General features: G+C 39.7%; 1 protein-coding gene across 1 annotated transcript in view; it reads right to left on the bottom strand.

Annotated features, from left to right (window-relative positions):
* Positions 1-4,130: 4,130 nt before the first annotated feature.
* CNIH3 (cornichon family AMPA receptor auxiliary protein 3) overlaps positions 4,131-23,044 on the bottom strand; it is a 64,810-nt gene continuing 45,896 nt past the window's right edge. Inside the window, exons 4-6 of the mRNA XM_026695372.2 lie at positions 10,104-10,216; positions 8,886-9,029; positions 4,131-7,034 (exon numbers count right to left, since the gene is read on the bottom strand). Coding sequence (XP_026551157.2) covers positions 7,007-7,034; positions 8,886-9,029; positions 10,104-10,216 — 285 coding nt within the window. The 3' untranslated portion in view covers positions 4,131-7,006. The remainder of the gene's footprint in view (positions 7,035-8,885; positions 9,030-10,103; positions 10,217-23,044) is intronic.

Here is a 23,044-nt window from a genome sequence, read left to right as displayed (position 1 = left end):
TGCAGTCGCCGTATTTCCGGCCCAGGAGGGTATCCTGCTTGTGTGTGTGTGCATGCACACACCAAAGAGAGATGAGAGAAGGAAAAGGGGAGAATTCCCTTTTCTGTCTCTCATCTCTCTCCTCCCCTCTTATGCGGTGGGAGGCAAGACAGGGCAGGGCCAGCCAGGAGTGGGATTTGGAAGCTTACTGAGCCCTGCAGTCTTAGCTAGGGGATTGTCCAAGCCCCCAGCAGCCCACCCCTGCTATTCTAGGATGTGGCTATCCTGAACATTTACTCCCAACCCCCACTCCACCTTCCATTCAAAAATATGCAATGATTGTTTTCTGCCCCTCTCCAGAATGTATTGCCACTTCCCTTGGAAGCTACGGTGTTACTATCAAAATCACCCCCCCACACACACACCATTCTCCTTCAGCTGCACATTTCATCACAGATGGGTGGCTATAGAAATTAAATGAATAAATAAAATTCAAATGTGTGACCAGGGAAATTATTCTCTTTTTTCGTTGTCCACTCTTTGGGAAGATAGGCTAATCTTACAACAAATAAATAAAATCAAACTTTTTTTTTTTTAAAGAAAGGGAAAGAACATAAAACTATTTCAGTACTTAAGGAAATCCAAGATGTACAGATACACTAGAAAAATATATCAGGAAAATTCAATGTTTGGGCAGATCACAAGATCATGTCAGTCTGCTTCTAATTAGAGAGAGAGTTAAAACTGCCAAGTAGCAAAAATTGCTGGTCCAAAATGGATAAATTATACATCTTGAATAAAACTCTTGCGTAGCCAAAACAGGGTTGGTTGAACAAATTGGATTCCTACTTTTTTTAACCTCTAATACAATTTTCTCTTCCAAACTGAAGTTGTGTCCTAGTATCTTCATGGATGCATATATGCAGTAGTATGAGAATATTTGGTTAGTTAGCATTTACTTCCCAGTTATATCATCATCATCATCATCACCATCATCATCATCATTATATGCCGACAGACTCTCATTGGCTTGGGGCAATTTTCTTTAATTTGCAATCAAACCTACAGTCCTGCTATTTCTTTAAGGTCTGCCACCCAAGTTCTAATCAGGCTCAACCCTGCTTAAGTTAACCAGTATTGCCATCTGTTGAGATCAGTGTAAGGAAGGGTACACAGTGAGGGTAAAATGTGCTGCCTTTCCCCTTCCTTTTGATGAGCTCTTTGCATGAATCATTGTACTCAGGATCTTTTAAAAAGCTGTGTGGAAAAATAAATCCAAAATGAACAAGGGAGATTTGTACTCTTTTATAACAACTGCTTCAATTTATGCCCCAAGTAGCAAGAAAATAAAGTTCTGCAAAACAATGTTTTCAATCACTTCTTCAAAATGCATAGGAATATTACATTTTTGTAGACATGTTTTTCCTCTCCAAACATAGATAAATCTGCTTTATATAAAAGTGTAAATTTTCTAAGGTATAAATTAGATAAATAAATACATAAATTCCCTCAAAATATGTCCTTATATCTTGTTTCAAAGCATGGCGATAAAAATACCCCTGCAGAGAAAGAATATACATAATAAAATTCAGTCCATAAAACTTACTCTAAAACTTACCAGTCTTGCACATGCAGATGCAGAAGTTGCAGCCCAATAAGTGGAAGATTAAACTCCAGACTAAAGGAGGTTGTGTTGCTGTTAGCTTAATAAATTTTATTTAACTACAGTATAGGACACCAGACAAGCATTTATGAGACAGAATTGTTATATCTCTGGCATCAAAAATAAAGGAATGTAAAAACAAAAACAATACTAGTGAATAAACTGAAGCAATTAGAATTAAAGCCCAAGTATATTTAGTTTGAGGTTTAGAACAAAGTTTTTTTTAAAAGTCCAACTAGCAGAGTTTAATGGAAATAAATGAGACCTAAAAAATGTTTTTGTTCAACCAAAATATTCTGGAAAAGTCAAGAAGTCAGATAAATTGCTAGCTTATAGTGTAAAGAACCAAATAACTATTACTTTTATTTGGGACAGAACTAAGAATATCTCCTCAATGACAGATGTGATGGATCAATTTATTAAGTATCACTCAAGATGATATAGTAAACAGACACCTGCTCCAAGAAAGATGGAAGAATATTTGAACACAATACATACAAAATTTATAGATCAGGAAAGGAGATTCTCCAAAAGCTCATAATAGAAGAGCAAAGAAAAGCAATTAAATAACACTGAAATTGAGCAAAGCTTCTAGAATTGATAGCATTTATATAATATATTGCAAAAAAATTGAGGAATTTAATTAAACTACTAACTGAGGTAATAAATTAGATTCAGCAACATAAAGAACTTTATCTTCATGAAAAGAATACCCATTCAGTTTTCTAACCATTGACATTTCACCAGCTTAATGCAGATATAAACAGAATACATTTTCTAGAATGGAAAACTTCATAGTATACATTGAGTTCTTTCAACCTTGGAAATACTTCCATCTCAAACAATAACAAGGGAATAATTTAGAACTTTTCCCAGGTTGAAAATATAAAGAAGATTTTAAAAAACTTTTCCTTCACTCTATCACACTCTTCCTGTTTCTAAATGTTTTTGACTTATGTGACTGAGGTGGAATTACCTTGAGGGTTTTGAGTACCAATGCAACAGCACAGAACTGTAGTCTAAATATAGGACAATGTAGATCTGGTTATAGATCTGGAGATGTTTGTAGCTGGAGATGTAGATGGTTGTAGATCAATGTCGGTGTGGGTGCTCCATCTCTTGAGGCTTTCAAAAAGAGACTGCACAGCCATTTGTTTGAAATGGTATAGTCTCCTGCTTGAGCAGGGGATTGGACTAGAACAAGGGTCGCCAACCTTTTGGACCTCAGGGACCACCAAACTTATAATTTTAAATCCCAGGGACCACTAATATGAATTTTGACTGACGGTGGCTTGCTGACGTTGGTGGGAGAGAGAGAGAGAAAGAGAGATCTGATCTAATCTCTCTCCCTCTCCATGTCATACACACACACACACACACACACACACACACACACAAACACAGAGGCATGGGCAGGATTCAAATTTCTTAACAACCAGTTCTGTGGGTGTGGCCTAATTTGTGGGTGTGGCTTGGTGGTCATGTAACAGGCTGGGCATGTAAATATTATAAATATTTATATAAATATTGAATTTTTGATAAAAAACAGCAACTTTTACCTAAAATCAGGCAAAGCAGGCAGGCAGATTGAGTTGCTCACAGAATCACAGATTCATTCAGAGATCTGTGAGATCAGCTACCTGAGCCTGTCACATAAAATTTGCTTACAAGCAAACCCATAAAATTAACTCACAATACACCATGTATGTAAATATTGAATTTTTTATACAAAAAGAGCAACTTTTACCCAAAATCAGGCAAAGCAGGCAGGCAGATTGAATTGCTCACAAAATCACAGATTAATTCAGAGATCTATCGTTCTGCCATCAGCTATCTGCACTGAATAATAGAAGCTTCAGTCTTAAGGAAGGTTTGGCTCTGCTTAAAAGATCTAAAGATCCAATGGTTTCCTGCTTCCTAGCTAATCTAAATCTTCCAGCACAGCAGAACAGCTGATGGTTGGAAAAAGGAAAAATAGCAATTTAGCAGGCAAGTTTGCCAGGTAAGGAGTGAGTGGGCAGGGAGGGTTCCTGCAGGCCATGTGGGCAGCACAGCCTTGTGTTTCCGTGCAGCCTGGATTAATTGTTTTGGGGGGCTGCTCTGGGGGTGACATTTCTCTGCAGAACACCAAAATTTTCTCGTGGCCACCAGTGGGCCGTGGCTCACCGATTGGCAACCGCTGGACTAGAAGACTTCCAAGGTCCCTCCAACTCTGTTATTCTGTGTTCTGTGGTTGCTTCCATTCTTGTGGCAAAGAGGTATATCACAACTGATGGAACACCATATGGTTATATGCATTAATTATTCATTAATTGTGTCCAATTATCAATAGAAGGTCCTTCAAAGTTTGTTCAGCAAACACATGGTAGATCTGACCATAAGGCATAAGCATTCACATGCAAAGAAATGCACATTCAAAACAGCTTTCTCTCTCTCCTCTGTTTAAGCACAAAGATAGGAAGGAGAAGATGCCTCAATCAGACAATCATACTTGGATCTCAGTTTATTTGTGCCCATTCATCACAATGTCCCCCCATTCTTAAAACAAGACCAATATAATAAAGGGAAGACATTTTGCAAATATGATTAACATATTGGACTATTTGGGCACACAAGACTGTCTAGGCTGAAGTTTACACAACACAATACAGTAAGACACCTTTTAACTGAGTATTTTACTTTTAAACAAAACACAAAAGATTCCAACTGCATTTAACAAAATTATTATAGATAGCTCAAACCTTACAAAAATGCAAAGATTTATTTAAATAAATCTTTAAATAGAATTATACAGATTCCAACTTTGAATTTCAACAGTGCTACTGACAAGCATTTGACAATATAACAATATTGTCATTGTTATAGTCTGTTAAAAATATTTACTGTTTTAATTTATTTACCAAATACCCATTAACTTTATGTACCTCACTGAACAAATGCACTGAAAGCATGAAGTGTAATATTATCCATTTCTAGAAAGATTAATTTATAGCATATTATATAAATATTCCAAATCCATAGTTGAGTAATACTTTTATAGCATACAAGGAAGATAATACAACGTAAGCTATTCAGCCTCTAGAATTTTTTCATCAGAAAAAAATGCAGGATAGGAATAAAAAATGAACTCAAAAAATTTGGCAAAAAATGCAGTAAATGGACAGTTCCAAGATTAACTTAGTAGGATGAATGTAGAATCACTATTGGGTGGCATTATCAGAGAATCTGTTGACAAAATGATCCCATGTCTAATAGGTGATGAGACTAGGACTCCTGCTGAAGTCAATAGTATTTGTTCTCAAGAAAATGTGCCCAGGGATATCATTTTAGACAACAATCCAATACTCATATACCTGAGAATATGAGCCAATGAATATGGAGCTAATTTCTAAGTTGGCATGCTTTATGTCTTTTCACAGGTGACTTTGAAAACATAAAACATACATGCTTACTAAGAATTTAGAATTTATTGTTTTATCAAACAAGTTAACATACATAATTAGATAGACACTGCAAGCCCAGGTGTAAAATGTGTGCTGAATAAATGTGTTCACTTTTCATCTTTAAACTGGTCCTTTCCAGACAAGAACCTTGTGCAGTCAAGGTTCAGTTTGTTCAAATTGAGCTGATTTATAATAGTATTGTGTTTTATACAAACAATAATGGTATATAGTATCATATAATGGCATAGTGTTTTACACAGGCATATAATTGTAATATATGTTTTCTTATATTTCTTTCCATAATTTCTTTCTACATTTGTTTGTAATTTAACCAAATTGTATTTTAGTTTTTGTTTTTTCTTGTAGTTACTATTGTGTTTGAACTGCTCATGGTTTTGTTGCATATAATTGGCAGGTATATAGATGTTTTAAATGAATAAAAATAAATAAATAAATAAATATTTTTAAAAACATACATGTTACACTACCAGTTTCTCCTTCTTTCCAGGAAGTCATTTGTACTGTATTTTTTTCACTTTGCAGTTGGCACATTGATGGGAAAAAAGAGGGGCTGAAGGAATAAGGTGTTCAACTCTATTCAACATAAAATATATTTTTATCAATTAATACAAATGTGCCACATCTGCTGAGATTTTAGGCTACTATATATAATATTTATCTTTTCTCTCTTCAAAAATCATAAGTTATGGCAGTTCTTTGTATAGGGAACACACTTAGTTGTAGGAATTCAGAAGAAAATTTCACTGGTTTTATCCCCAACAAATATGTTTGGGAATGTAGCGTTAAATATGTCAGCACAAATGTTTACTGTCTTTGTGAGCATATTTTATAACAACACAAAATGAACTACACAAAATGAAAAACTATCAGCATTTTGTTTTTCAACATCTACCATGATGTAGTTCTACTGGATACATAAGGAAGAAGGAAGGGAGGGAGGGAGGGAGGGAGGAAGGAAGGAAGGAAGGAAGGAAGGAAGGAAGGAAGGAAGGAAGGAAGGAAGGAAGGAAGGAAGGAAGGCTGTTGATTTTAATTCAACTGAAACAATTACATTGATATGACAGAGCTCCAGACAAAAGTAAATTTTAATGTATACTGCAGGGTGTAGATCATTGTTGAGGCATTCATTACATTACTAGGACATGTTTTTCCTCCAGTAAGAGGAATGCAATGTTATAGAATGCTTGATATAACATAACGGTATTATTATATATAACATAATATTATTTTATTGCACTACCTATCCTAATTCAGCATAGTTGGAACATTAGCATTTACCATGAAGAATAACTGAGTGCAGTTTGAATGTGTTTTGGCCCTGTGGTCTCCCAAGATGTGCTTTCTTCAGTCACTGAAATCACAAAAAGCCAAATGTTTCCCAACTTTTCTCCAGCATATGATTGAATGTGGAATATTGTACACATCTATTATCTGCATCTACTTGACCACAGGTCCAGAGGATAGTTGCCTTGCTTTCAAGTCCCCCTGGGGGAAAAGGGTACAGAAACAATCTTGTTTGTGACAGAATCTGCACTCTGAAGATAAATTAATATAACAAAAGTCATACTCCATCACATGCAGATGAAACTCTCTACTTCACACATTATAAATATCTAGTTTGTTTTTTCCAGGAAAATAAAAAAAAATGCAAGTTTTAGAACAAAGGGAGGAAAGATGAAAATGAGCTTGCTCAGCCATCTATCACTTGATTTCCCCCACCCACCCCGCTTGTGCTGTCACCTGTTATTCTTATAGGGCTTTATCTCTCACTCTTTTATATCCTGTATGGTTCCTGGATTTAAAGCTTCCATTTCTTTGCTGTGTTTTAGTATTAGGCATCATTGCAGGCAGGATCTTTATACGGTCATCTTTGTTTTCAGTCTTTTACATAATCTTTAAATTAGGAAGTCACTAAAGCGTAGATCATGCTGAACATAAACAGAAAAAAAGAAGAATATGAAAAGATTCGCTGAAAAATGCATATCCTTTATATTTTTATAAAATATTTTATATTATGAAGTTCTTTACTTGGGCAATATGCTACCATTGTATTTCTACAGGCTATATTTAAATTGCAATGGACTCAAGACTGCTAACAAGAAATATGCAATACATTTTTCTTTACAATTTCCATTTTCTTGACAAATCTGACACTAAGTCACTGCATTCCTTATGCAATAGCTCTGAAAGATGATCACTGGAATTTTTGTCATCTCTGGAATTTTTCTCTCTCCGAGATAAACTTAAAATTTATATTTAAATATTGTTTCTTTATTTGATTGTCTTTTTTTCCTCTGGGAAAAAAGCAAAAATAATTAGTGAGCTTTTTAAAGAGCTGCAATGCAATTTTTTGAAATATAATTAATTATACTGTAGAATCCATTAAAAATGCCCTTAATTATAAAACACTGCTTTGTAGAACAGTCCCAAATGAAATTCACTCAATGCTATAGCAGTAGTTAAATGAGATAGGACTATTTCTACATATGGTGATTTGTTTTTATATTTTATGGTACATTTACTTCTTCCATGAGCTCAGGACTGCATCCATTAATTCATAAGATCATATCCCATTGTGAAATTGTCCACATTCACTTAATTCCAACAAGATTCTTGTATTTGTAATATCCATTCATCTAGAACATGAGAGATAACTGATCTAGATTTTGAAAGAAAAGGGTAAACAAAATCTGTTTCTGACTGTAACACACGTAGCTTTTTTAAATTGCCTTTTTTGAATGATGTATAAATGTGGTTTATATAAGAAGGAAACAAAAAGATCAGAAAACATCCTCCCCAGCAACCAATATCCAGATAAACAGAGATTAATATCAAACAAATAATCAAGACAAGAACAGTGCCCTAATCAAAAAACTACCAAGAAGAAAGCCAACACTACTAGGGCAAACTATTACATATAAAGAGGGAGCAAACCCCATACTCACTAGCAAAGAAATTAAATTAATGATGGCTGGTTACTTAACGTATACAAAGTATTTATTGTACGACTGCCATAAGTTATATTGTTGTTTTATCCACAATCTGGAATCAGGCTCTTGAAAAACAGCCCATATAAAATTTAATATTGGCATATATACCAAATAATGCTCTTACTATGAGATTGCACATCACTTAAATAGAGCAGCAATAATCGATAGCCTTAGAAGTAAATGTGCCTTCTTAGAAATACAGTGCTAGTTTTTATAGTGCATTTTACAGAGTCTATTTTATCTGCTGAGGAGGTAAAAATGTGCTTTATTTGGAGCAGTCTGTTGCTTCACATACAGACATTCACTAAATTGTTTGTGAACAAATATTGATGCCTGGTGCTAGGCAGCTCTCATATCTGTAACTAGAAAAATAAAACTTATCACTCTGATATACGACATTATAAAGTTAATATAAAAACAGCATTCCCAAATCCTGCTGTTAAAAAGCCATCCATAAAACTAATAGATTTTTTCCAAGTCCCATATTTGTAAATTAATAATTACTTTTATTTATGGAAAAAAGATTTAAATATATGATATAAATTATGATCTTTTGAGTGATCCAGTTAGTTTTCTTAAGGGAAAGGCAAATTATGCTGAGGAATATTCAAAAACATGTAATCATTGTATTTGATTGTTATCAACCTAATGATTAATATTTGGATAATGTTGTTAACAACGTGATGGTCCTTGAGCTAGTAGAAACTATTCCCCCTAGGAACCTTCATAGGATAGCAGTGCAGCACATAGAGAGGAAAGAAACATTTCTAAATATTAGCAATTGCTTACCAGTACAAATAATAGAAGAATGAGAGGAGATAGAAAGCTAGTTTACACCAGGCTTCCCTTTGACAATAACGCAAGGTATCTGCATTCATCACTGCAGGTGGATCATAGGCTAGCTCTGTGCTATCTGCTGGACAATGGAAATACCTAAAAGAGAACACAAGAAAATATTCAAGATTCTCACTAAAATTATATCAAGCCACAAAAAGGTCTTTAATCATGTGTTCTGTTCCCAAAGTACTTCATTGTCCTCTCGCTATTTCATTCTTGTCACGTCATAGACCTCCATGCAATTAGGCTAAAGCACAGGCAAGAATCTTTTCTATTTGTGCAAAGCTCTTTATAAAATTGAGAAAATTCTCTTCTCACAAGTTTCTAAGTCCAAGGGAGAGTCTATACCAGTAGGCTCTATCCTAGAGAAAATTAACTCCCTATGAGAAAGCCTGTGGAGGCACAATGAGTGATAAGAATAAGGTATCTTGTATGAGTGTGCCTTTTTCTTTCTCTTCATACATGAGTGAAGGAACACTACAGTCGAATTATGAAGTTGCCTTATAATTATTTTATTTGTGCGTTGTGACTCAATGATATAAACAAGTCCATGCAGTTTTCTTGGAAACATTTTTGAAAGCAGTTTGCCATTGCATAATTCCAATGGCTGAAAAAAGATTACCTCAAAGCCACCTAGCTAACTTCCATATCTAAGATAAGACTAGAACCTAATTTTCTCCATACTGAGTCCAGTACCTTAATAACTAAACCAAACTGGCTCTTTTGTTTTATGATATGTTAAACAAATTATCTTTCTGGTCCACTGCAGTCTATGCTGTAGGAGATCCAGACAGTTTATGCTGTAAGACAGCCAGACATTTTTTTAGCCATTCCTGGTATTTTTAACATATAAGTATAACATGGACTTTGTCACCAAGTCATGAGACCTCACCCTATTCTATGCATCACTCACTACCATCAGAAGACAATGCTTTACATGCTAGATGTACCCATACCCTTGATATCCACATGTCAGCTAGCAAAATTAACACATACTGTACAATCTTACACTTCACAGCAGATACAGTTTTCACATCATCATCTCCATATAAAGAAAGATATTTATTTATTACATTTCTGCCTGTCTGGTAGCTACTCATAATACAAGACCAGGGAGCTAGAGATGACAAATTTTTGAACTCAAAGGAATCAAAATAGAGTTAGATTTACCTCCAAAAATGATAGAAAAGCAGAGGAATATTCAAGCCCAGAGTTAACCATTCTTGAGCACACAGAAACATTATGCAGAAAAGGCTATGGATGGAATATTCTGGCAACACTAACTAAAAAGAAAGGAAACAAAGAAAGGATTATAAGGTTAAAGATAAATTACATAAATGATTCACCTTGCCAGAAGATCAGTCATAATTCATAGTCGACATATATTTGAAGAGTCATAGTATATAGTATTGTGATTCTGAGCAACATAAATCCTGAACGCAAGCCACATCTATCCTGCTCTCTATAGGACATCCTCAACTTACAACCATTCATTCAGCAATTGTCCAAAGTTATGACAGTGCTGAATGAATGATGGTTACAATTGGCCATCCCGGTACTCCTGTATCACATTGGCAACTGGCTCACGCTTATGGCCAGTTGTAGCACCCTGCAATCATGATTGCCATTTGCAACCTTCTATGCCAGCTTCCCCTAAACTCAATGGGAAGTTGCTAGGAAAAGATGCAAGACACTTGAGAAAGTCACTTCCATTCATACACCCAAGCTCCCCTATGCTTATACCAGCTACTTGCACACCCCTGTTTATCCTCCCCAAACCTCACCATGCCTACCTACCACTTGTACACCCCAACACACCCTTCCTGAGCCTCACTCTCAGACATTCTCCCTCAGTTTTGCCATGCCTCCCCCTCTTCATGTTACTCCTTCCCCCTCCAGGCAACAGCCATCCTAAGCCTAGCTGCACTCACCCTGCACCACTCCAGCCACTCACCCTGCACTCCACATGTTTTCCTTCACTTAGCAGCCATCATTTATTTGAATGCTAGCCTGCTTGTGGGCCACCCCTGGTTTGCTACTTCCTGTCCTCACCTAGCAACCACTGCAATTCAGTTAATGACAGAAATTGAGACTGAAATGAAAAGTGATGTAATTGTACATAATGACCACATTGATTAGTAATGGAAATTTTGGTCCCAACTGCCATTGTAACTATCTGTATTTAAGCCTGTGTTAAGCTTACCTGTATTTCAGGACTACCTGTACATAAACCAGGTATTTTCTTCACTATTTAGAAAAACATTAAAAATGCTTAATTTTTGCCTCTGTTTTGTGTGGGAATATAAGTAAGAAACTTACAATTTGTGATGAAAAAAATGACATGACTATCTGGAGGATGATCAATATTAACTCTTTCTTAGTAAAAATTAATCCTTTTTGAGTTTTTAAAAATGAGAAACCAGAACTCATAAAGTTGATTATATCTGCACTGGTAGATTCCAGTGAATTTGTTAAATACATCAGTTATATATCTGGCCTACCCACAGAATAGATAAAAGATGAGGAGTTAGTATCAAAACCTGAAGAATTTTAAATAGATTTACAGCTTACTTTTGGCAACAGATGAGCAACAGTGAAGAGAAAATCGGTTGCAAGCATGATAAGCTGTATAATATACTGCTAGAGAAGCATAGCATCACCAAGTTAAAAGGGACTATTTAGACCACTGAGCCACCTCCTATTCACAACAAGAACTCAAATTTATGCATCACTGTACAGGCTATGCCTCATCGCATCCAGTAATAGGGAGCTAAGGGTGTCCTGTAACTCTCTACTCACATACGTCTCTTTTTGAGGATCAGCCAACTGTCCAACCGCAGCAGAGAAAGCATTCTGTTGAAGCCACAAGATGAAAGTCTTTTGAGACAGAAATTTCCACCACGTGTTTACCCCTCCATTTTTCCATTAAGAAAGATAGAGCAAGGAATGCCTTTGGGAACCAACAATTTGAGTTTGGTACCCTTTCCTGAAGACATTCTTAGCCTGGTTTGTTTAGAGAGAGACAGCTGTTGTCTGGTTCTCATTGCTGGCATGAATCTCAATTTTGTCTCCTAACTTATCCCATGATTCTGAAGCCCTCTCTTCTCTCTCAGTGACTGATTTTGCACCTACTAGGCACTGCCTGCAGGTCCAGCCTAATCCCGTATCTTGTTCATTTGAAATATGCTTCTATAGCTTGCTATATCTGCAGCATTTGTTTATGTTTGGGACAGAAGTGTTTACTGTGAAGAAAATCGGGTCATCTGTCAAACACAACCCAGTAGTGATGCCTACATAAACAGTGTGTGACTTCACTTGGCCCACCTGGCAGCACAGCATGTAGCAAGCTTTGCGATCTCTCAACAGGTGGCCTGCCAGCAGTATGTTCTGTGAAGCAGACACAAATAGAAGATTGTTTTTAATCCTAAAAGTTGAACCTTTTTAATTCTCAGGAACCTACCAAAGTCTCAGCTCTGGCTTAAATATAATATTTTATGACATATCTATAAATTAGGTATACCCTTGAAAACAAGTAGCAAGTAAGGAAAACATATGTGTATTTCATAGACACATGACCTATGATAGTAAAAATATTTTTGGCCTTAAATCAAATGGCTTTCGTGCCAATCTTAAGAAGTCTACTGAAAAATTTATGAAAAGTTCCTGGTGTTCTTTTTTTACTGCTGGTTAATTTCATTTATCAGATGCCTAAATTTTCTACAGGCCGGATAAAGATGACAAAGAGGGAGAGATGATGTGGCATTAACAGAAAAGCAAGCAAATCCAAGAACTAATTGTTATAAAAATATATAAAGGCTTACAAGCCTTTATATAGCTGCTGAAGCTCACTTAGGGAAACCAGAAAGGGTGTTGGTACTTACCTGATATGCCCATTCTCTGTGAGCTGTGAAGAGCATCCAGAAGTGGTAGGTGCTTCAGTCTCTTCTGGAAAGGCTGGGCTTAAAACTCCGGGTCGCTCCTCCTCCTCCACGGGACACCTCCTCAGCATCCCCCAGTTTTGCAAAGACTGAGTGCCAAAGTCTGGGACTCATCACCTAATCTAGATCCCTGACTGGAACGGAACCCCACCAGACGGAAAGAAATGGGTGGGGCTGTATGCTCTTCACAGCTCACAGAGAACGAGCGTATCAGGTAAGTACCAACGCCCTTTCTCCCATGAGCTGTTCAGAGCATCCAGAAGTGGGACATACCAAAGCTTGGCCTGTCCTTAGGGAGGGACTCCGTCTGGATCGAAATCCACTCCTAAACTCTGTGGACCCTCTGCAGGACTCTTCTGCCAAATGAAGCGTCCGCTGAGGCATAGACATCAATTTTATAATTTCTGACAAAGGGAGATGGTGAAGCCCAAGCTGTCACTCTGCAAATTTCGTCTAAGGAAGCCTGTGTGGCCCATGCTGCTGATGTTGCCGCACTCCTTGTTGAGTGGGCTGTAATGCCCTTAGGAACTGAGATGGACTGGCATTCGTAACTTTTGGCTATGGTGGCTCTCAACCATCTACTGATGGTCGTGGACGACACCTTTTGTCCTAAAGTGGATGGATTGAAGGATAGGAATAGAGCCTCAGATTTTCGAAATGCCGCCATGCGGTCTAGATGGATGCTTAAGGCCCTTCGAACGTCAAGTCGATGCCATTGATGCTCCAGTCTATGAGATGGTTTCGGACAAAAATTTGGAAGGACCAACTCCTGCGCTCTGTGGAAGGTTGAATTTGCTTTAGGAGTGAACGATGGATCCAAATGGAGAATCACTCTGTCTGCATGAAACCCGCACAGGTCTTTCGCATTGACAATGCCGCCAATTCAGAAATTCTTCTAGCAGATGTGATTGCAATTAGGAAGGCCACCTTATATGTCAGGAATTTAAGACTAGTGGTTCTTAAACGCTCGAATGGACCAGTTGTAAGTGCGGTTAACACCTTGTTGAGATCCCAGGTGGGCTAGCGGTGAATTACAGGAGGTGGTAAGTTTGCAGAACCCTTGAGAAAGCTGCGGACATGTGGATGGTGCACTATGGAATGGAGGTCACCCCAGGTTATCACCGAGGCTAAAGCCGCCACCTCTCTACGTAAAGTATTTGGAGATAGGCCCTTGGTCAACCCCTCCTGTAAAAAGTCCAATAATTGTCCTATTGATGGAGCAGTTGGGTCGATCTTAGACCCCTGGCACCAGCGACAAAAGGCTGACCACGTGGCCTCGTATATATGATTTATTGAGACCCGTCTGGATGCTTGAATAGTGGCAATAGCATCCTCTGAAATTTGTTGGGCCCTTAAACGGCTTCGCTCAACCTCCATATGGCTAGACTGAGCCATTGTGGGTTCGGGTGAAGTATCGGCCCTTGGGAGAGGGAAACCTTTGACGGTGGAATTTTCCAAGGTTGTTCTGTCAATAGGTTCTGTAAATCTGCAAACCACGTTCACCTGGGCCAGTAAGGGGCAACCAATATCAATTCCACTCACTCCTCCAGTAACTTCTGGATCAACCTGGGTATTACCGGCAGTGGAGGAAATGCATATAGAAGTCTGGGAGGACACTGACATCACAGGGCATTGACGGCCTCCACCCCCTAAGTCGGGTATCTTGAGATATACCGGGGCACTTGGGCGTTGAGAGGAGAGGCAAATAGATCGATCACCGGTTGCCCAAACCTCTGCACTGCTTCCTGGAAGACAGACGGGTGTATGCACCACTCTGTCTGGCCTATCATGGCCCTGCTGAGCCAGTCCGCTTGTGTGTTTAAGGACCCTGCTATGTGTTCTGCCTTGAGCGAAAACAGATTGACCTCGGCCCATTTGAACAACTTGGCTGTCTCCAGCATCAGAAGTTTGGAATGAGTACCCCCCCTGTCTGTTTACATGGGCCTTGGTTGTGATATTGTCTGTCAAAACCAGAACGTGGCATGATTGGAAAAGGGGTAGAAAACTGCATAAGGCCAGATGAACTGCTCACAGTTCCAACAGGTTGATGCTTTGTGATTGTTCGGAAATAGTCCAAATTCCCTGTGCAGTGTGGGATTGGAAGTGAGCTCCTCATCCTACCAGGCTGGCATCAGTTGTGATCATTTCCCTGTGAGGTTTCTTGAAAAGACACCCCTTGTTTATCGTTTTTTCCGACCACCAGCGGAGCGATCGGAGAACGTTGTGCCGTACCTTTATCCGGACGTTGGAAGTGGCTCTTCCGGATTGCTGGAAAGGTAGCAGGAACCATTGCAGCTCTCTAGAATGGAATCGAGCCGAAGGCACAATGGAAATACAAGAAATCAGTTTCCCTAACAGTTGTGACAGCAATGCCAGGGAAACCCTCTTTAAGTCTCTGATCTCTTTGGTCAAAGACTGAATACTGTTTAACCTGTCCTGAGAGAGAAAGACCTTGCCCTCCACGATATCTATCACTGCCCCTAAATGAACTAACCTAGTTGAGGGGATCAAATGGCTTTTATCCCAATTTATGGAAAAGCCATGAACCTGAAGGGTCTCCAGAGTAATCTTGGTATCCAACTTTGCTTGATGCCTGGAAGATGACAAAATTAAAATATCATCCAGATAACATTGTAAGCGAACAGATTTGATCCTGAGTGAGGCAGCAAAGCCGCGAGGACCTTGGTAAAAGTCCTAGGGGCTGAAGCCAGACCAAATGGCAGGGTGATATATTCATAGTGCCGATCACAATAGAAAAATCTAAGATATCTGTAGTGAGCAGGTCTGATTGGTATATGTAGATAAGCCTCTGTGAGATAGAGGTCATGATATTGTTCTCTCTGATGCTAAGCAGAATGGACTGGAGAGTAGTCATCTTGAATTTTCGATAAATCAATGATTTGTTCAGACGTTTGAGGTCCAGAATTGCCCTCCAGCCCCCCGAACTCTTTGGGACCACGAACAATAGAGAGTAACAGCCTTGACCCCGCTGTTCAGATGGGACCTCTCTAATGGCCCGAATATGCAGAAGATGATTGATAGCCTCCTGCATCAATGCCCTCTTAATGGGGTCCGTGGACCTAGGGCTCCTAATGAAAAAGTTTGGGGGTGGGGGAGGATTAAAATTCCAGTGCCAAGCCAAACCTAATAGTGTCCTTGACCCACGCATCAGAGGTGGAGCTGCCCCATTGATCGGCAAACAATTTTAGCTGCCCTCCAATGGGAACTGCTGTCAAGGGCTCACCTGGGGTGATGAAAAAATCGGCCTCTAATGCCTCTGGGGTTTCTATGATTTTGGCCTCCCCGCTGACCTCTATCGGAAGATTCAGGCCTATCCTGTCTAAAACTGGGCCTGTAGCCTGATGTTCTCTGAGATCTGGGAACGTAGGGGCCCTGATAGTAGGACTGAAAGGAAATCCTTCGAAAGACTGGGGCGTTCTGTTTTCAGACCTACAAAAAAGAGGGGGAAGCACTTTTTTCTTGTTTCTATTCTCTATAAGGAGGGGCTCCAAGACACTGCCAAATAATTTATCCCCCAATATTGGGGCTGATGCCAACTTGCGTTTATGCTTGGTATCCGCCTGCCAATGTCTGAGCCATAGCAGTCTCCATGCTGATACGTGAGATGCTATGGCCCAAGACGAGAATTTGACCGCATTAAATGTGGCATCGGTGGAGAACTCTGCGGCTGCCATAATTTTAGCTATGCCCTGGTGGGCTCTGACATTTGATGCCACCAATATATCCCTCAAGTGGGAGAGCCATCGTAGGGAGGAACGTGTAAAAAAGGATGCGGCTGTAGCTGCCCTAATGGCCCAGGCATCAGAAACGTGTGCCCTACAGAGTGCTAACCCTGCTCTCTTGTCTTCCGGTCTCAGGCTTCTTCAGCCTCATTAGGAAAGGTGGAAGAAGAAGCCAGTGCCACAATGGGCTCATCCACCTCCGGAGTTTTGAGAAAATTTGCAAACTCTGGTGCCAAATTAAAATAGTGCTTATCGTACCCTGTTGGGGCTGGGTATGATGCTGCTGATGCCCATTGATTTTGTACTAATTCAGCCAACATACGAGGGACAGGGATAGTTTCCGTCTCATTAGCCAGTTGTGAGAATATTAGGTCCTCGGATTCGTCCTGAGACTCTGTTGGCAATGGATGAGGGTCTGATGCGCCTAGTTTAGCGGTGTTCTTTGCCTTGAACAGTAAAGATTTAAAGAGGTGTGGGAGAAAAAGGCCAGAAAAAGTAGGTTGGTCCGGAATGAGGCCTTCGTCATCTGACATTCCCCGTTCTAGCGGGTCAGCCTCTGACAGCCCCAAGTTCATCTGATGGATTGACACCCCCCCCCATGGAAACCTCCTGCTCCTCAAAGTCCACCTCCTCCCGAAGGCCCTGGGCTGGTATGTTAGGAATATTGGGGAATACCTGAGATTGATGTTGTCAGGGATGTGCAAAGGATCGAGTGAACAGGGATCCCGCATCCAAAGCGGTGGAGAAGTGTCTGGTCCAGATGGATTGCTGAACTCCAGCCGCAATGCCCCTTTGAATCGCCATCTCCATCCATTGCCTCATTTTGATGGGCATAGTCTCAGGTAATCCCTCCTCCTGTCTTAGGCCAGCAGCTGCAGGGGTGAAGGTTGCCTCAGGAATTGGCCGGCCAGTGCTCAATGGAGGAGATGTGCCTATGGGGGGTTGTCCAGAAACAGCCTGTCTGGGCTGGGTAGATAAGTCGAAGGGCCCCATCAATGGGTTTGGATTCTGATCAGATTGTTGTGCCATAGCCATCTTGTCTGCCTCCCTGGCTTGTTTCTGCAATTGTCTTTCCAATGCTAGGTGCCGACTATGGGTATCCTTATCTGCCGCCTTAGAGGCCTTTTTGGGGCCCACTGGCTTGTCGCGGGACTTACTTGGCTTGGAGCGGAAAGTGTTGTCAGGTTCCATTATGTATGATGGATTGTCTTGCCTCTGAATGTAAATTTAATTTTTAATTTTTTAAAAAAATTAATATGATTATTATTAATATTGTGGTTGATATTTGTACTTTGGGGAGATGCTTTCCCCTGCAGTTGAAAATAGAACGCTCCTCCAGGAGAGGACACACACACACACACACACATATACACATATACACATATACATATATACATATATCTATATCTGTAGGTATAACAGTTTAAATGGTGAACAGTATCTAAGGGTCCCCAGCAAGGGAAACCAGCTATTACAGGCTCTGATGTGACTCCTTGCCTGTCAGAAACAAACGTCCCGCAATTTAAATGGCACTCACAGTTTCCGTCTGAGTAAACGATCCAAAGGCAAATGCAAAGAAATGCCTGTTTAATGACTAGCCGGTTAGTGCAACGTTAGCCAGAGGGATAGCCAAATCCAGGGAGAGCATAATGGAAAGTTACTGCCTCGGTCCCCAGCAAGGGAAACCAGTGAGGAATGGAGGCTGTGGTAATTGGCGCGAAATTGAGGCAGCCGTTGAAAAGGGCGGGAAGTGGAATCACTGGTGCTAAGCCTGAGCCATCTAACGAGCCGCTGCTGCTGCTGCTCTAACTTGTGATTTAAATGCTGCTGTCAGGAGAAACAGCAAGGTAAGAAAAGCCGTGGCTGTAAGTGCTCCATTCCAATCGCAGAGCAGACGATCGGAAGGTTAGATAAGGCAGTTTCCTGCGGCGGTAGCCTCAAGCTGCCTGCGGAGTGGCAGGCTCCGCTATTTACAAGGAAAACTATTATTATTATTATTATTATTATTATTATTATTATTATTATTATTATTATTATTATTTGAATTAATCAAGAGGAAAGCCTGAAAAAACCGACTTAAATGGTGAAGAGTTTTAAAGAGCAAACCTGAATTAGAGAAAAGCTGTTCCAGTCAGGGAGTGCACAACCTCTTACCACAAAGGCTGAGCTAAAACTGGGGGATGCTGAGGAGGTGTCTCGTGGAGGAGGAGGAGCATCCCGGAGTTTTAAGCCCAGCCTTTCCAGAAGAGACTGAAGCACCTCCCACTTCTGGATGCTCTGAAGAGCTCATGGGAGAAAGCAAGTGATCTTGCTTGCATCTGTTGGCGTGAGAACCAGAGGTGGTATTCAGCAGGCTCTGACCAGTTCTGGAGAACTGGTAGCAGAAATATTGAGTAGTTCGAAGAACCGGCAAATACCTCCTCTGACTGGAGATTTTACAGTATCCTTCTCCTGCCACGCCCAACAAGCCACATCCACAGAACCAGTAGTAAAAAATTTGAATCACACCACTGATGAGAACGATTTGGCAGTTTCATTTTTCCTCCATCAAGAATCAGTGTTCAGACCCAATTCAAGTGATCTTTAATTCAGTCTGGTGATTTTTAAATATACTGGGTTATTTTACTCATTACATTTAGATTTTACTTTTTCCCCAATTCTCAAAGCTCCTGAACACTTTCTAATTTTATCCTTCAAAAAATCAGGAAGAGATAATGGCTATGAACACACATTATGCAAAGTCAGAAACATACACCGCTGAACAGCCACAAACTAGGCCTACTTTGGTTATAGTTCCACAATCTTACCAATATATCATATTGAGTACAATTCCCATAGTCCAGAGATGCTCCAGCTTAGACTGCAATTTGTTGCAAAGCTATATTTTTATTTCTTGCCTTTTCTTTCTGATATTTTCAATCACAATGAAAACTGAAAATTCAAAAGTTTTCCATGTCTCTTATAAATCTTTGGTAACCTAGTGAAAGCATTACTTGTTCAGTCTGTAAACCTGAAGACAAAGTTTATAAACTATGGATTGTATCAGTGGTGGGATTCAATTTTTTGTTACTACTGGTTCTATGGGTGTGGGTTGGTGAGCATGGCAGGGGAAGAATACTGCAAAATCTCCATTCCCACCCCACTCCTGGGGGAAGGTTACTACAAAATCTCATTCCCTCCCCACCCCACTAACCTGATTTCCAACTCTGTTCTCCTGTGCAGGGCAACAAAAGAAGACCCAGCCAATCAGCTGGGACTCGGGAGGCAAAGAATAGATGTGGGTGGGCCAGTCAGAGGTAGCATTTGCTGGTTCTCCAAACTACTCAAAATTTCCACTACCAGTTCTCCAGAACTAGTCAGAACCTGCTGAATACCACCTCTAGATTGTATAATTCCAGGACTGTTCCCCAAAAATATTCCCCCAAAAGCATTAATAAAAATTACACTCCAGCATTAATCTCAACCTGCATACTGTAAATGGCTTGTATGGATTGTTACCATGCAGTCCTAAGGCTTTCATATCTGGGCTGCAAAAACTAGGTTCTCTCTGACTCTTTGCTGTCACTGTACAATTCTCTGGATTTTTGCAATATGGTACCTGTAATTACAAAAATTCAGTGTAGTTTCCTTTTAAACTGATACAAATGGTGCTCCTTAGAATGTGTGTGTGTGTGCAGGTCTTGGCATGTTTGGGTCTTTTCCCATGTAAGATTGAGAGTGTCTTGGCGACGTTTCGACAAGGTCCCACTCGCCATCTTCAGGTTGGTGCTTTTGGCTTCGTGCTTGTGCGAGCAAAGTGCAATCTGAGCTGCCATCTTTCTATAAATACTGGTGGGGAGGTTGGCTGTGTTGTCATTTCTTGATTGGTTGATGGAGTTGATGTTTGCAGATTGGCTGGCTTTTTTGTAAGAACATGTGTGGCTGAGGTATTGGCTGTGTGTCTATCAGCCTCCTGTGTTGTAACAATCTGGGTAATGGGCTGTGTGATGAGGGGTACCTGGGTAATGGGCTTCTGAGTTCTATTGTTTTGACATCCTGGGTCTTTTGCTGTAATCTCCTGGGTTTAACACTGTTCAAAACCTCAGGATGTTACAACACAGCCAACGACCCAGGAGATTACAGCACAGACGAACACAATACAGAAGCCTGATGATGGCAGATGAGATTCTGCCGAAACGTTGCTACAACTTTAAAAGCACAACTACAATGACGTGGGAAAATACCCGAACAAAGCTGAATGCCATATATATATGGCATTCATATATATAGGCTTTTTGGTTTAGTTTTTAATTTCTTTTCATTATTAATTATATAATTTACTTACCAAGCCTTTAAAATGAGCTTGATTTTTCAAATCTTGTTTCTAGTTTTTCAACTCAGCATGCTGCAAGTAATCGTTGAAAGGATGACCAATTTCTGCTTCGTGAAATAATCATATCAGGTGTTTAGTACTGAAAATCTGCTTTGATTATAATTCTGTTCTGCCATTCTCTGAAAACCTTTGATGAACTGCATTTTAAATAGAGCATTATACCAAAAGACATTCCTGTCTTGCAATCATTTATACACTGCTAGACAATTGGTGTAGGGTTTACATCAGTGCAGTGGGTAAATCATCAAGCTAGAAACTGGGAGTCAATGAATTCTAGTCCCAGTTTAGCCAAAAAGATAGTTGGTGACCCTGGGCAGGTCATTTTTTCTCAGCCCTAAACCACCACTTCTGAAAAACCTTGCCAAGAAAACTTCAGGCAGTCTCTGAGAATTGGACATAACTGAATGGAATTTTAAAAAAAACCTCTTAGCTTAAATTGTTTGAAAGTTGAGTGGCTTGGTTTGCTAAATGTTTATCATTAAAACACTTTTTAATAATAATTCTTTATTATTTAACCCTGTAATGTTTTATTTTAAATTAATTATTAATTTAATTATATAATTATTTAATAATAATTCTGGTCATTATTTATTTCTTTTTTGTTGAAAAGGTGGTAGTTATGCTATAAATCAATGCTGAAAAGCAATGTCCAATTACTTTAAATTTTGCCAATGCTCAGAGCTCATAAAACTATTCATTGGTTTATGACCTGTAAAAACAAAATACTGGAGATGCTCTCACCAAAAAGAAAAATAGAAAGACAAAGTACAAGGCTTTAATCATGGTGTCAGCCTAGTACAGTGTTGGTGAATCTTTTCAGCACCAAGTGCTGAAACAGGAGAGCGTGCACACGCGCGATGGAGCACCGGAAACCATCTCCCTGGTGTGCATGCGTGTGCCAGGAAGCTGAGCTTTCAGTTTATGATGCACATGAGCATGTGAAGATCAGCTGGCAGGCACGCATGTGTGCACTGGAAACCAGAAGCTCAGCTTCCTAGCATGCACATGCACACTGGGGAGCTGCTCTTCCGATTTCTGGAGTTCCCACACATGTGAAGGCCAGCTGGCCGGTGCACATGCAAGCACCAGAACCTGGAAGAGCAATGGGCAACAGCTGGTGTTCCCGGAGAGATGGCTCTGTGTGCCACTTCTGGCACAAATGCTATAGGTTCGCCATCATGAGCCTAGAACTATTAATAACATTTGCAGAGTAGTTTAGTTTGAGGTAGATAGACATCTAACCATTAAATATCTGGATTTTGTGAAACCTAATATTTTGACACTTAGGATGCACCTGATACCCATCATTTTTTTCAGTTTTGATACATAATTGAACTAATCTCCCTAGAAAGCAAAATATTCATAAGCATTTATACATATAATAGGCATGGGGTGGGATTCAAAATTTTTAACAACCAGTTCTGTGGGCATGGCTTAGGTGGTGGGCGTGGCTTGGTGGTCATGTGACTGGGTGTACATGGCTTGCTGGGCATTTATTGGCTGGGTGTGGCCAACTCAATATTACTCACATCGAGGAATGCATCTCATCACCTGGCCTCTCATGACTGTGGGGATACTGCAACAGTTGTAAGTATAAAAAATGGTCATAAGTCACTTTTTTCAGTGCCATTGTAACTTTGAATGGTCACTCCACACAAGCAAAGTACCAGCAAAGGAGGGAAAAAAAACTCCAGAGAAGTTTCTGAGACAGGAAGTCTAGTCCTGCCAAGAATGCAATGGAGAGGTAGTTTCTATAAGCAACACCAGAATGTTTCCTTCCTGCCTTCCTTACAGGATTAGACCAGTAATTTCTTCTAACAACCGGTTCTCCAAACTGCTTAGAATATTAACAACCGGTTCTAGAGTATAGGTGCAAACTGGTAGAATCCCATCCCTGAATGGGCACCTATGCTTGATTTGAGCTGGCTACAAAACCAGAAGCTTATGGTTTTATTTAATACTGAAAACTTGAAGGAAACTAAGAAAAAAGGTTTATTCAGTCCTGAGAAAGGAAAACGAGAATTTTTTTAAAAAAAAACTCCCCCTCTGTTTAACATT

Source organism: Pseudonaja textilis, chromosome 1 (assembly GCF_049901715.1).
Source record: "Pseudonaja textilis isolate UNSWEBS1 chromosome 1, rPseTex1.2, whole genome shotgun sequence".
NCBI classification, from domain to species: Eukaryota; Metazoa; Chordata; class Lepidosauria; order Squamata; family Elapidae; genus Pseudonaja; species Pseudonaja textilis.
This window is presented reverse-complemented; position numbering and strand designations above follow the sequence as displayed.